Below are 15,711 nucleotides of genomic sequence, written 5' to 3' on the forward strand. Positions count from 1 at the left end.
TAGCCACTGGTTGCTGTGCAGTTTCTGGGAAACAATGACTTAGCCAAAATCCTCAGGCTTTTCTGCTCTCTTCTCACTGTTTTTGCTTTGTGCGTTGTGATCCAGAGAAATACGAAAAACCACAGGGAGATTATACAGTTTATGTGTTCACTACAAGAACACCTCTGATCTTTGTCATTGTAACTATACAATAGAGCTGAAAGACTGAAGCATCAAAATATGTACCAACAGTGACCTGTTTTAATAATAATAATAATAATAATGGCGGTAGTAGTATTTTTTATTACTCATTCCTTTCTGTGATGTAGCACAGGCCCATAACTGCATTTACTCTAGAAATCTTAATCCAGCCTCTGTGAGAAGTGATTTGTTGGGGATTTCAAAGCATCCTCTGAGATCATACTAGAGTTTTACACTGAAACCCTTGCATAATCCCTCTCAAAATTCTAATATGGAGCTATTTCTAGGTCTTTGGCTTCTTTTGGACTCTTTGCATTCAACTCTTACTTTTTAAGTAGCAAACCCGGGTATGGCTGAGGAGTTCGAACAGTATGTGGGAAGTGCCTGCAGTGTGAGGTGGGTGGATACAGCTGTTTCCACAAGCTTACAGAATCCTTTGGGTCCAGCACAGCAAAGCAGGTAAGTGCAGGTTCAGGGCCGCCTCTCTCCTGCACACTCTGCAGTTGTACAGGTATCTGATCTGATGAATATGATGTTTAAACTCGGGTTTCAGTGAAGAAACATGATTTCTATTGTCTTCTGAATGCTAATGTCATACACCTTTGTTTTGCCCAAACACAGCATACCAAAGCAGAAAACAGAGTGAACACATCTCACAGTGCTGCCAGAAACTGAATTCTGAGGAGGACTTGCACAACAACAATTTCATCTATTAGTACGAATGAGGGAGTGGAAAAAAAGGCAAACAAGGGTGTATGACTCAAAAGGAAAAGTAAGGAGTTCTCATTAAAAATAGTGCACAATGAACTGTTTCACAAGTTTATTCAAAATTTGCTGTGGTAAAAGTTCATGAGAGATTTTCTGACATGGCTTGGATGGTGTAACGAACTACACTGACATTTTGAAGATCTCTCTAAGCTAAAGGAACAAAAGAAATGAGGTAAAGCAGCTTCTTCAGCTCAGTACAAGCATAATTTCCTTAGAGAATGGAAATGCATTTTGTGATGCCACCTAGCTGAGACTCATTAAGCATGTATTAATTCAGTGCTTTTAAAAACACCGACAGCAGCAACCCACCAACATGAACATGTGATGTAGACAAATGAGGAGATACACTGATAACACAAATAAAAGTGAGTAAAAATCACCATATGTGTTTTAAAAAAAGGCATTATTAAAAAGGAAAATTCTATAATACAAAAATGCACTGAATGCATTATTTATTAAAAAATAATAATACCATCTAACATGTACTGCAAAAGCCTTGACAGCTAATCAAAAGAAAACTTCCACTTTAGGCAAGGCTAATCTTTATTTGGGGATTATATTGCTCTCTTGAAGTATGATGTTCTCTGTAGACACAGAGAGGACCTCTCGCATTTAAGGTCAACAGTATTTATAAGCAGCTATTTAATTTAGATTTTAATTTCTAGTCAAGGATTTTTAAAGCAGCTCTTAATCACAGAATCACAGAATATTTAGGTTGGAAATTACCTTTAAGGATCACCAAGTCCAACCATTAACCCAGCACTTCCAAGTCTACCACCAAACCATGTCCCCTGAACTCCACATCTACATGTCTTTTAAATACCTCCAGAGATGGTGACTCCACCAACTCCCTGGGCAGCCTGTTCCAGTGCTTGACAATCCTTTTGCCAAAAAAATTTTTCCTAATTTCCAAACTACATCTCTCTTGGCACAAGTTAAGGCCTTTTCTTTTCATCTAATGCTCAAAATCAAGGACCATTTTGTCATAACAAGTTATAAAATTATATATTAATGCTTTTCCCACATTTTGCTTAAAGACTGAGTATTTCATTACTAAAATGTACTTAATTCAAAACTACTTCTGACATCACTGGGTGTCATGAGCTCTCCATCCAACCCCAACAAAACTGAACACATTAGATGCTTGAGTGTCTTCTTTGTGGCCTGCCACAGTATCCGCTCCAGTATGCCTAGGTGTCTCTTGTACTGGGCAGCCCAGAGTGGGATGCAGCATCCTAGGTGGGACCTGATCAGGGCTTAATAGAGGGCTCAGAACATCTGAATAGAGCTTCTAAACCAGCATGTGTGGTAATACTTTAAAAGGTTTTTTAAACAGAAAGTATATTTTTCTTAAAACCAAGTTCAGAGACTTTACTGGTACTTTCCATAGAATTCCCCATCTGGGGTTTAAGTTCATTTTTAATCCATGTTTTGCGATTTTCTTTTGGGTTGTACGGTTTAGAGAAAACTTCCTGTCGTGTTTTATTCCCTAGCCCAGCACTTCTAGTTTGATTGTGGAAGGCAGAACCAGCATTAGAGTTATAACCACACTTGGGAAGTTCAGGGCAAAGGATTAAGATAGGGTTTACTCCACATTCTCACCTATACTTTAAATAACTTTTATCTAACATAGTCTATTTCTCCACACCTTCAGTAGTGGGTTTTTGGCAACTAAAATGTCTGCTTGACATAAAACCAGTCCAAATAGAGAACAAATCATCTGGAGAACTGAATGTTGGTTTTACCTGGCTGAAAAACCAAATTCAAACAACTGTGTCTGGAACCCTAAGCTGGCAGTCTGCTGGACCTGCTCTGACTGGTCACATACCCCACTGCCTTTAACAATCAAGACCAGTCGAGAAGTATTTATTTATCTGTAAGAAAATATAGGAAGATCTGACAGGATTCAACATGACTTCACTGGTGAAGTGGATTTGCTGGCTGTTAGAGTACGCAGTTTGGCTGAAAACATCTGAAATCCATTTAGCTGGGTTTTATTTATTTTGTTTCTAATGTGATGTTTAAACAAAGAAGAAAACAGATGAAGATTCACAACAAATGTTGCAATCTACGCAGATAACAGGAGAGGCCACAGATGGAATCCATACTCCAAGTCACTAGGTAGGGAAAAAAATCCAAACATTATTTCATTTCTGCCTTTGCCTGGTTGCAGATAGTCTGATGAAGAGCTTAAAGGCCAGCCATATGGAGATAGGCAATACTTAAAAGCAGGCAGGTAAAACTGGTGTGTGAAAATGCGTACTTAGCCAGTTTAAAGGCTCAAATAAAAATTAGATCTTTCTTACAAGCGGGAAGACAACACTTTAGAAAACTACAGAAAGACACGGAATCTCAAGCAATAGACGTGAGAAATCTAAAACAAGCATAAGAAATGCTGGCATCAGGAAACTCTAAGATTAAAATGTCAAGATTACACAGCATGTGTATAATCACACAGGCTCACTGTAGCTTCGTAGAGACTGAACGTGTCAGCATTACAGTTCTGAAATTTATAATTTTAAGGAAGAAACTGCAGATGTTTGCCACTCAAATTAGAGATTACCATCTCTTCCTAATAATGCATGTATGTATGTATGTATGTATGTATGTAGCTATGGGAACAGAGAAGAGAAAGAAAAAAAAGAGCTTACTCCTTTCTTAGGACTTGGAACTTCAAACAGGAAAGCAGCTATGAAATTTTCTAGTCCTGACAAATATTATATAGATAAATGTAACAATGTGAGAAAATTATGTAGGGAGGGAATGGAACAATTATTATAATGGAACATGTTCCAGAGTGTCTTTCATTTTTTGTTCCCAAACCAGAAGAAGTTTGATATCAACACAGACAGATTATGGCATTCCCAAATCAGACCACAGGCAAGTTGATGTATTATTTAACTATAATATATCCAGTTAGAATAATGGCTAATGTTTAAAAAGTACAATCTCCTTTAGCATGCTTATCAGGAACATTGCACACCATTTCAGAAAGCCATCTTCTAGAAAAACTGTGTTGTGTGGTAGATTGACCCTGGCTGGATACCAGGTGCCCACCAAAGCTGCTCTGTCACTTGCCTCCTTGGCAGGGGAGAGGAAATACAATGAAAGGCTTGTGGGTTGAGATAAGGACAAGGAGAGATCACTCAGCCATGACTGTAACAGGCACAACAGACTGAGTAGGGGAGAAATTATTTTAATTTATTATCAATCAAATCAGAGTAGGATAATGAGAAATAAACCCCAATCTTAAGAACACCTTCCCCCCACCCCTCCCTTCTTCCCAGGCTCAACTTTACTCCTGAATTCTCTACCTCCTCCCCCTGCATCATCGCAGGGGGACAGGGGATGGGGTTGTGGTCAGTTCATCACCCGTTGTCTCTGCCGCTCCTTCCTCCTCAGGGGAGGACTCCTCACACTCTTCCCCTGCTCCAGTGTGGGATCCCTCCCATGGGAGAATGATCAGGAGACCAAACAGGCTGCAGTTCTTCATGAACTGCTCCAGCGTGGGTCCCCTGCAAGGTCACAGGTCCCACCAGGAGCCTGCTCCAGCATGGGCTTCCCACAGGGTCACAGCCTCTTTTGGGCATCCCCTTGCTCTGGTGTGGGGTCCTGCACTGGCTGCAGGTGGAGATCTGCTCCACTGTGGTGGACCTCCATGGGCTGAGTGGAACAGCCTGCCCCACCATAGTCTGCACCACGGGCTGCAGGGGAATCTGCTCCGGCTCCTGGAGCTCCTCCCCTCCTTCTGCACTGACCTTGGTGTCTGCAGAGCTGTTGCTCTCACATGCTCTCACTCCTCTCTGTGTCTGCAATTGCTCCTGCACAATAACTTTTTCCTCTCCTTACATCCATTATCCCAGAGGCACTGCCACCACTGCTGATGTGCTTGGCCTTGGCCAGCAGCAGGTCTGTTTTGGAGCCAGCTGGCATTGACTATATTGGACATAAGGGAAGTTTCTGGCAGCTTCCCACAAAAGCCACCCCTGTAGCCCCTCCTCCCAAACCTTACCGCAGGAACCCAATACAGCCATACATCTAGAAACCTTTGCTAGCGAAACCACAGAAAGTGTTGGCCATACTTGCAGCATTTGTTAGTTCTTTCAATGATCAGATGATGTGAATAATATAAGAATTCTCTGAGAAAATGTGGCTCCTAGACCTACATAGGTTGACTAATACTGAAAGGGCATTAATTTAACATGTTTTCATAATTGTTCAGGTGACTGATTAATTTTTAATATCTGTTCACTTGAAAAAGAATTAGAAACTGAATAGGTAGTTGGAGAACACTGTGCAGAACCTTCCGTAGAAATTCGCGTATATCAACACTAAAATCCTAGGATAGTATATTAAAAATTTCATGCTTAACCCCCAGCGCAGGAGATACCGCGGGAGCCCGGCCGAGGGGCGGGGAGGGGAACGCAGGCCGCGCCTCCGCCCGGCCGCCCGCCCGCCGAGGACCTGACCGCCCACTTCGGGACTTGGCTACCCGGCGGGGGCTGAGCGCACCGGTTTTAACACTGCCGCCCCCTTCGCTGGGCCCGGTGTGACAGCAGCCCCCAAGGGGCTCGGAGAGGCCGCGTCAGTCCTCGGGCCGGCCCTGCCGGGCGTCGACAGGAGCGCCTCTTCCCGCCCCGCTGCCGGGAAACGGAGCTGCTGACGGGAACCCCCTCCAGGCAACCGCCCGCGGCCAGCCCAGCGGGTGCGGCCCGCGGAACGCCTCCTCGGGTCAAGCCCTTCAGCAAACCGAGCTGCCTCCGACGCCAACCCGAAACAACCAGCGCTACCTTCACAGGCTTTTAACCTGAAGGAAGAGGGCAAGTTTTCCTCCCTCCTCTGGCACTCCTTTTACCTCAGTTCGTCACATCTGGGCGGTGTCTCCTATGACCTATATTCGCTCCCCAAAGAGCGGTTACCAGGGGAGGAAGGACGCTCAGGGCAGAGGTTAGGGTGGGGAAGCCGATCACCCGCCGCCCCAGGATCGCTACTGACGGGGATGGGAGGGTGCCCCAGCCTTCCCACTCCCTCCCTGAGGTGGCAGGAGCTGGAGCCTTTAAACCTGCGCTCCCTTCCCCTGCAAAGGTGTTACTGCCGTGCCGCCTGCTTGCGGCTTTGCTCCGGTTCGGGGCCGTGAGCGCGGAGCGCGCAGCTAGTTTTTTACGCCGGTTCTGCTGCACGCGTATGGTTTCTTTTATTAAAACCAAACCAAAACACATAAAAACCTCCAAAAGAAAAACCGCTTCAGGAGCGGCAGACTTCACACCGTCCTATAACAGCCCCACAGCGTTCGGGGTCTCCACAGGTGCGCGGCCCCTGAGGGGCGGCGGCGCTGAGGCAGCTCGCGAGGCGCAGGACGCAGCTCCCGCCCGCGCCCCGCTCACCTGGGCGCACCTGTGAGTGCGCGAGACGGCAGCGCCCGCCTCGCGCAGCGCCGGCCCGCCCCGCCCGCGCCCGGCCGCGCAGGCGCACGGCTCCTCGGCCGGCGGCGCTCCGGGGGCTCAGGGCTGTCATGGCGGCAGAGAGCGGCAGCATCGGCAGGAAGAGATGGGGCTAATCGAGACCGCGGCGTGAAGCGGCGGTGGTTGCGGAAACTTCAGGCGCTTTTCGGAGAGAGGGGCGGCCGGCGCGGCGCAGCCCGCCTTCCGCAGCCGGCGAGTGGGGCAGCGCAGAGCAGCGCAGCAGCCTCCCGGCCCCAGAGCCGGGCGTCAGGGCAGCCCGTGCCCCCGCCGCAGCGGCGCCGGGCGGCGAGCGGTGAGTGCGAACTTGCTGGGCGGCGGGGTCGCTGCACCTGTCGGCGCCCGCAGCCAGGGAGGCGGCGGCGGTACGAGAGCGGGAGCCGGGCAAGCGGCAGACAAGGAGCCGAGAGGGAAGGAGGAGCGTATTCCTTTAAAAAAATTAATGAAAATTAAACCCCTCAGTACCGCGCTCGGAGCGCGGCTCTCACCGTGCGGCGGGGCTTCCGCGGGGGGACGCGTGAGCTCCTGAGGCGGCCGCCGCTGCCGGCGCGGGGCAGGGGACGGGGCCGCTGGCCGGAGGCGGGACCCCCGGGCGAGAGGGGAGCGCCCGGCTCGCCGCGAACTGAATGATATCTCGGGTTGTCCTTCAGGGCTGTAAATATCTGCGTGAGGGCACACAGCTGCGGACAGACGCCTCCGGCTGAGGAGAGAGCCGGGACTCCGAGGGCGCGTCCTCCCTCCGGCCCTGCCTGCCCGCCCGCCGGACGCGGGTTCCTCGGGAGCCGGAGACGAAGAAGAGAAGCGGGCCGCCGGTTGCCTTCCCGGGAGCCCGAGTCGCCCCTTCTTCCCGGAGCGGCGAGCGTGTGCCGCTGGCGCTTCAAGTCGTAACCTGAAGGGAACTAGCCATGGCGAGTGAAGACAAACAAGTTATTCAGCCAACAGGTGATGATGGAGGAGGAGGAGGTGGTAGTGGAGGAGGAGCGGGGAAAGAAGGAAATGCTGCTGAAGGGGCAAGCGTGCTGCAGCCTTTGAATCCAGGAGTCCCCATCCGAGGTATCAAGATGAAATTTGTGGTGCTGACAGGACTGGTGGAAGTTGGCGAAGTGTCCAACAGAGACTTGGTCGATACTGTGTTTAATCTGGTAAGTTGGTTGCCGTTTTGGGGAGGAGGGAGAAGAGCAGCATATGTGCACAGAAGAATCCTGTGCTTTTCTGACGTTATTTTCCTGTCAGTATTTTTTTACGTGTTTACTTTTACCACACTAGATTTCAGTTAGGTTCTCTTTGCTTATGGATGACAAATGCTGAAAATAAAGCATACGGGCCTCTATATATACATTTGAAACAGCTCTAAACAGCATCCTCTTTAGTCTACCTCAGAGAAATTGTTGCTTTATTTACAACCGAGAACCCTATTTTCATATTTAAACATTCAACAGGTGTACTGAACAAGAAAACTAAATATTGATTTAGTAACTCAAGCTGTCATCAGAATAAACAAATACACATGTTACTTTTTAAAGACAAACAACTTTTCCCATGAAGATGTTTACTTCCTTTTTAGCTTCCCGTTTGCTTTGGAAGTAGGCGGAACTTTCATGTTCAGTGTACAGGGAGTGGGGGTGTCGGGGAGCAGTTCATTCAAATGCTTTTCTTCCTCTGCTTGTTGGGAACAATAGAACATGGTTGTAGTGTCCTTTTTTATTAATGAATTAGATGCTGTTTTTTAAATACTGTATAGATGTATTTAATACTTCATTACTAGATCTCAGTAAAAATTGGGGATACAACTTTTCCTGTTCAAGTGGCAAACATAATATACTGTTGAACTTCTTGGGCCACACTTAAAACTGTTAGGCTAGTTGTTGATGTTTGATTGATGAAGGACACCAAACATTAGGAGATAAACTGTTTACAAAGAAAAGTTTACACAGAAACTCTGCTATTATCAGAGATCTTAAAACATCTCTAAAAATACTCATGGTTCCTCCTTCTTCCTTTTAGTGAGCACCTTTGACTTTTAAACTGTGTGGTTCCTGACAAACCAGGAAGTGAGAGCATGTAATAGTGTAAAGCTCGGTAACAAAGAAAGTTGACACAAAAGGCATACTGTTTTTAATCACTCTTTGCATTTCAGCTATTTTGTTAGTCGTAGTCTTTGCTATGAGCAACTTTCAGTGGTCACTAAATATTTGCGTACTGTATCTGTTTAATGCTTTTGATGTTATCTTCTTGGGCTATGATAAATGTTTATTTTTTGAATATTTTCATATTAGCAGAAAGTAATTCTCTAAATAGCTTGGATAAAAGTTTCACTGCAGAGAAGCTGCAGTAATGGCAAAAATGAAGTGCAGATCAGAGTTTTCCTGGATGCTTCAAGTATGAGGAAGTGATTTAAGTTACTTAGAGTCCACTTGACAATTGTCCTTGACAAAACCCTGAGGTACTTGGACCTGAGGTTCAAAGGGAGATTCTGGTAAACAGTTTACGATTTAGGACACTTGTGTGAGGGGAAATTGTTCATGAGCGTGTCAAATTTTACTTTATTTCTAGCATGGTCTTTTGAGTGGTGTACTGGAGGTGTATTTTATGGCAGCAGTGGAAGGAGGTTCAGCAGAGTAATTAAAAATGTAAAAGCTCCTTGATCCTGGGACTCCTTTTCTGCTCCATCTTGGGCAAGAAAGGAACAAAAAATTCAGCTTGGTACATAGAATCATTGGGTTTGTCCTGTGGAGTGCATTCTCCTGGATCTTAATTTCCCAAATATAACTAGGGGAGAGTTTCTGGCCCTGGAAATTTTTGAAACTGTTTTCACTTTTTCTGCAAGTGAAATAATATCCCTGACCTCTCCGAGAAGATTCCCCAACTGTTCCAGGACACCTGCCTAAGATGTGAGAGTCTAAAGTTCATGTCCAGCCCCACGTTATTTTGATCAGAGCAGAAGTAGTCAGTTAATAACAATCATGAAAAAGCACATAGTTTGGTATACTTTACCTGGATTATGTGAGAACAATATCGAAATTTTTGAGCAATATCAAAGGAAGTTGTTCCCTTGGTTTCTCTTGAGTGCTGGGAAAACATATCAACTATGGGTGACTTAATTTGAAAAGAGAAGATGTCTTGGCATTCTGTGGTTTTGTGGTTTTATTAAAACTGGAGTGCTTAAAAAAAATCAAACCAACCAAAGAATTAATAGTTTTTGTTCCAGAAAGCATATTTTTTCTGGATATTTTTTCTTTTTTCTTTTTTTTGGGTTAAAACTGTTAAGCTGACTTTTTAATCTAGCTTTCTGGGATGTGAGGCCTTCCTACAAAGCAATACTCATCCGTCATTCATTTCTGCCTCTGCTCAGTCATTAGCTGTGACCTCTTCATTTTGTTAATACCTCTAAAATCACACTGATCAGAATTTAAGACGTGTGCAGTATTGGTTAGCAATGGTGTACTTTTCTGTGTGTGCAGAGAAGACTTACGTTTTATGTGATGAAGCGATCTGGGCTATGGCTTTTCTGGTACCTTGTTTCCCAGTAGCTTTCAGAATGAGTTTACTCATGTGTGTAGGTTCAGTTGAGGGTGTGAAAATGGGGTTAGACCCAACATATCTCCTTCTGTTGGGTTTCGCTCGGTTTGGTGACTCATAAGTGCACTACTTTAGCAGCGTTAGCAGGAGTCAGCCAGCTTTCTTCTTGTACGTTGAAAGGAGGAAACATACGGTATTTGGGGGATTTTTTTGATTACTAAAGTGAGATGTCTTTAGACCAGAGTGGAAGGAGGGCTGGGCAAATCTGGGTCAAAAGGTGTTTTTGCATACTTATTCTTCATAGCATAACCACCTTCAAATGCGCAGAGTTTATTTTTTAAAAAGGCAGATTAGCTGACCTAAATTTTTATTTCTTGAGCAAACGTGTTGCTCTTAATTATGCTCTTCAAGCTTGGTGTATCATATGGAGTTGATGGCAAATTTCTCTGTGTGATGGAGAATCAAAAGAAGTGCTGTCCTGATGTTCCTCATCTTTAAGAGATGGTCATGATCTATATGTGAAAGTCTCAGAAGGTCAAAAGCCTAAGTGCAAAGTAATTGGCCTGCTGCTTATTAAAGAATTTCAGGTTCTGTAGTTCTCGAGTAAATAACTTGTTCAGTCCAGCAGTGTTGGATCTTGGAGCTGAGAACCAGCTATAACATTTTCTTCGTCCAGCAGTATAACAGAGTGCTTAGTGAGCTTCCTTGTAGCATGCGTCAAAACTCTGGTAGTCTCATTTTATTGTCTTTGGAAAGACTGCTCTTAGAAATCTTCAAATTGATCTGCTTTGTTTTGCTTGGTATTCTCTGAGAACCTAGTTTTCCAGCCCATGTTAGGTATGGCTTTGTGTATTTCAGCACTTAAAATTGAGGAGGAAAATACTGACTTTAATGAAGTGTGTTATTCTGTGAAAAACTTTACAAGCACATTCTTGTTCAAGTATTAATCTGTTTTGCTACTTTTCTGACAGTAAATATAATACTGGTATATATTGCTCATGCATTGTGAATTATAGTTGTAATTGACTCTGGGCAGCAGTAACTCCTTGAATTTCCTTTGTATACAAATTAGGTCTATTCCTGTTCATTACCTCGTATCTGCTCCCTGCCCCTCTTAGTTTATTAAAATAAAAAAATCTCCTGGTAAGAGACGATAGAATGGAAAAATGAATTACTTACAGTGGGGTCTGTTACTAACTTAAAATAGCTATGTTGTTTTCATTGGTACAACAGAAAGACAAGTTGATCCTCCAACTAATGAAGAAACTTTCAGATAGAGTAGTAGAAATTATTCAGCAAGTGGCAAAACTTTAAAACATATTTCTAAGTTAGTTACAGTACTGTGTTAGTCGTGTCGAGATTTTTAGGATCTGAAGTTTTCAGGTGTAGAGAATAAATTCTGTTCTGAAGGCTAAGCAACCTGCATTGGAAATATAGGAGCTCCTGCAAAATCTTTGCTGGGTTAGAATTCTGGATGGAGCTTCTGCTCTGCTCCATTACTCCATTCTAAACAGGCTTGTCTTGTATCATATGTCAATGTTGTCTTGTTACCAAGTTATTGTAAGTTTCTTGTTTATATATAAAACTTAGGTCACTGGATATCCTCGTCTGTCAGTAGGTAAAGGGCTCTCACTGGCGAGTGTTTCATTCATAATGAATGCTGTATGTACAGTGGTTAACTGTGCTGCATTATTAGGCTTCTGGTGGGAAATGGATATTCTGGCAAAATTCTGTGCTTCAAGCAGATGACTATACAACTATTGTCTTTGTCTGTGGTATTGGTATAATTCAGTTTGGGCACTTCATGCCAGAATTTACACGGGTCTCAAGCGACTAGTGTATAGAGGCAACAGGTAGTATAGACTTTCTGCACTTCTCTAAAGAAATGTCAGGCCTTGCTCTAAACCAATTTTATTTTAAAAAGCTTTAGCACTTCTAATTGTTCTAGTGCCTATAATGTCCTTCAGTTGTTTGGGCTTTTTTGTTTGTTTGGGCTTTTTCCTCAGTCTGTGTTGACTTTAGAGACTTTATTTTTTTTTTTTATTTTTTTATTTTTTTAATGCTTTGTCTCTGGGGAGGAGAATGTGCCTGTTGCTTCTGATTCTGCTCATGGATTATGAGGTCCTCAGCAAGAGTTACCTAGTGACAAAGTGCAAATGAGAAAGAAATCTTAGGCTTTTATCACCTTTGGAGGAAAAATAACAGGATCTGAGGAACAGAGACTAAAATTACTTTATAAGCTTCATTTGTCACCTTTCCCAGTTCTGCCAGACTCTTCTAAAACCACAAACAAAAATCAATATAACTTTTTGAATTTCTTACTGTTTACTTTCTTTGTTTCTTCCTTTTAAGTAACCTTCTTCCTCAAGCTTACTTGGCTTGTTTTATAGAAGAAATCTGAGATAAATGTCAGGACTGCCACTTGTTTGCCTTCCACTCATGTGCCCTCTGCTCTTTTTGTCACGTCTCCATTGCTATGGTTTCTGCAATATAAACTCTATCATTATTCACATTGAAAGCTAATAGCATCACCTGCTGCTACAACAGGTTTCTAATTTGGTATGAATGCTACTGAAACATTACTGCAACGGATTTCATGAAATAGAAATTCCCCTTTTTTCATCTCAGTTCACTTTTTTGCATGTACCTTCGTACAGAAAACCCCCGAAGCTAATGGTAATAAAATTAAATGTATTACAGTAGTAGAAATGCACCGTAGATGTCTTCATAACAATGCATTGGTTTTTATTACCTTACAGTATGTTTTTAGGGAATGCTATGTTTTATTTTCTGTATAAACTTATTGACACTGTTGACAAGTGAAAGTAACCAAATACTGCTAGAACACCACTAAATATTGTGTGTTTCTTAATATAGGCAGTCTTCCCTAGTAGGTTCCCAGTAAGCACACCTCTGGCTACAGTTATCCCAGTTCAGTCACTTCTGTCCATTTACAGTGATAAGAGAAGGCCATGGCTTTAGCTGGGTCAAGCTTGTAGGTTTTCTTAAAATGACAGTAACTTGGACAGTCAGCTGTCTTGGCGATCATACATGGTTTTACACTTGGTGAATGAGTGGAATTCAGCAAAGGATCTGTAATGCTTCCAAATCTCAAGTCTCAATGTTCTTCTTCTAAAATATATCAGATGCAAACTTCTTGCTGGCCCTTCCACAGTGGCAGGCTTATGCCCATTTTGATGAATTGATTTAGGTTCCTTCATTCCAAGTCATCTTCATGGATCTGAAGACACATAATTTGGGATCTGATAACAGTAAAAGATGATTTTGGTGTATTTCGCTGGTGAAAGACATCTCTCAGCCTCATTTAGTCAGACTTTACCTGGCTCAAAATTCTTGAGTAAGGGGAGTCACCCTTCACTTAAAATAAGAATTACAGACCTCTCTCTTGTTAGAATGTATTCTGAGTAGTTCTGGGTACACTTAGCATTGAAGTGATGCACCCTGGGTTTTTCTCAGGCATCGATGCAACTTTGTAGTTAATGGAAATATCATCCTGCATAGTAAGTGTAGGAATTTAGGGAAACTTTGTCATCAGCTGAGAAAGGCAGGTAATGTAGCAAGTGAGGTGGTAATGGCAGTCTTGAATTAGGCATGCTTGCAATTTAGAAGAAAATTGTTTAGAATCTGAAGAGGAGCTGATTCAACTTTGGCTGTGATACCACCTCACTTCTGTGACTGCAGCTTAAGATACACTGTAGGATGACAATATGTTGAGGGCAAAACCTTAAGACCACAGGAAAATGTTCAGTTTTTCTCACTCTTCCTCTGACTGGTCAATTTTTATAGCTTCTCATGACTAATGTGAAGTTTCAAGTGCCTGTAAAAGCCTGTGAATGACACGCAGGAGTGTTGGCATCCTGTACTGTCCTTAGTAGCTCTGCACAAACCTAAAATAAGGCTAAAAAAGCAAGGCTGAACAAGGCATTTGCATATATAATCTCTTAATAATGCAATATTTGATAGACAATTTTTAATTAGCAGTCCATTCTACAAGTAAGCCTGCTTAAAATGTGTTCACAGCATACTTTGGAATTCTGAGTTAGAGGGGAATGTATCAGGTCAATGACAGATTTTTCTAGTTGGTGTCTGTAACAAAGGAGAGGGAGTCAGATATCTATTGTGGTTGCTTTGTGCTCTCTCAGTAGTATTTTGTATCACCTCTGTCAGACAATACTGGGTGAGATGGACCATTGGCCTGACCCCGTAGCAGAGAGAGCACTGTAATGTAGTGGCCATATGGACTGGCTCAGGAGGAGCATTTATGGATTAGGGAATAGAATGAAATTAGGAGAAATAGGTGGATGGCATGTCAAGGTTGTTACAAAGGCTGGACGTTGCCAAGTGAGATAAAAATAGATAGCTATTCATGTCGTTGGAAGAGATTATTGGAGGGATGAACCGAAGTGTGCAGATTCAAGAAGAGTGTGAGTAAAGAGAAGGTTTTTTTGAAGTGGCTGTATTGCATGAATACTAGAGGTTGAGGAAAATCAGAGATGAGGTATTTGCTTAATTCTTTCTTAAGGCAGAGTTGGTTTGATACAGCATTTAGATGCTGAAGCTTGCTGAAGTCCGAGTCTTCTAAAAAAATCATCAAATATGTTTGTTTTTTTTTTTTTGTGTGTGTGTTAAGATTTCAAGGTAAAGATAAATGAAAGAGAAAATGAAAGATAGAAATGAGCTTTCTCTGTGGTTTCTTTCACTATCCATATATTAGTTTTACCACCTATTGAGGAAGCTGCAGTCATTCTGAACTGTATCCCACTTGGCATGGTGTTTTGACTTTTGACTTTTGGGTTTTATTTTTACTAGATAAGTTGGTAACTTAAAGCATTTATAGCTTCTGTCTTTATGTGGTCATGAAGTTCTTTATAAACCTTAAGGAGGAAGCTTTAATCTGTGCCACAGATTAAATACGCTTTACGGTTTAGTCATTGGATGTGAAATAGCTACTCACTACCTTTGCTGCTTCTGTGTATAAAGCCCTTTAAGAATCTTTTCTGTCAAATTCAGTCTTGCATGCATTAAATTTATGCATATCTTTTTAAAGAACTTCTATTTATTTTAAATGGGTCAATCTGGAAGAAAGTTTTTGTTCATAATCACTAATTACAGTTAGCTAACTTTCTGCTGTTCCCCTGTCTTCCACAGCCCCTAGAGGCCTCGCTGGCCTCTTCATAACATTTGCTTGGTGGTTTTTACTATTAGCTTGACCTAATTACTGATGTCCTAATTTACATTATGATTCTGTTTTAACTAATTCTGGATTTTTCTGTTAGACCTCATATCGTGCTAGAGCATATTACTGCCTGTCCAAAAACTAGTTTGATCATTTCTTTTTTCCTCTGGGAAACCTTCAGACTTTGTCTGGGAGCTCTGGCTATTTGCCAGGAGTCTGAGGGCTCCGATTGATTTGCATAAAACAGGATACTGTTGCCACCTGCTTTTTTAATACCACAAGCGGCCAGTGGAGTCTGTAGTTTCCAGTATGCAGTGCTCCATATTTAGAGCAGATAGCAATCAAGACGCATCTTTGCATAACTGCTGTAATCAAATTCGCTAAATAGTGATGCTGCATGGCTGTAGTTGTACCTTTCCGTGAGACACTGTAGTCTTTGTGCTGATACTGGAAGCTTGTTGTAATTTGTGAAGAGCTTGCATTGCTACAGTGCTTTAGATTCCAAAGCTTCAGGAACAGGCATAAGTAGTTTCTAAATAGAAACTAATTTGTGGAGAAGAAAACCTAGTGCCTTCTGTTGCACTGGAT

General features: G+C 42.9%; 1 protein-coding gene across 4 annotated transcripts in view; it reads left to right on the top strand.

Annotated features, from left to right (window-relative positions):
- Positions 1–6,443: 6,443 nt before the first annotated feature.
- LRBA (LPS responsive beige-like anchor protein) overlaps positions 6,444–15,711 on the top strand; it is a 395,208-nt gene continuing 385,940 nt past the window's right edge. For 3 of the 4 annotated variants that reach the window (XM_030491547.1, XM_030491551.1, XM_030491549.1), the window contains exons 1-2: positions 6,444–6,702; positions 7,058–7,549. In XM_030491547.1, the coding sequence (XP_030347407.1) occupies positions 7,313–7,549 (237 nt within the window). In that variant the 5' untranslated portion in view covers positions 6,444–6,702; positions 7,058–7,312. Of the gene's footprint in view, positions 6,703–6,990; positions 7,550–15,711 lie in introns of those variants that run through there. The other variant, XM_030491548.1, reaches the window with a different exon arrangement.

Source organism: Strigops habroptila, chromosome 7, assembly GCF_004027225.2.
Source record: "Strigops habroptila isolate Jane chromosome 7, bStrHab1.2.pri, whole genome shotgun sequence".
NCBI lineage: Eukaryota > Metazoa > Chordata > Aves > Psittaciformes > Psittacidae > Strigops > Strigops habroptila.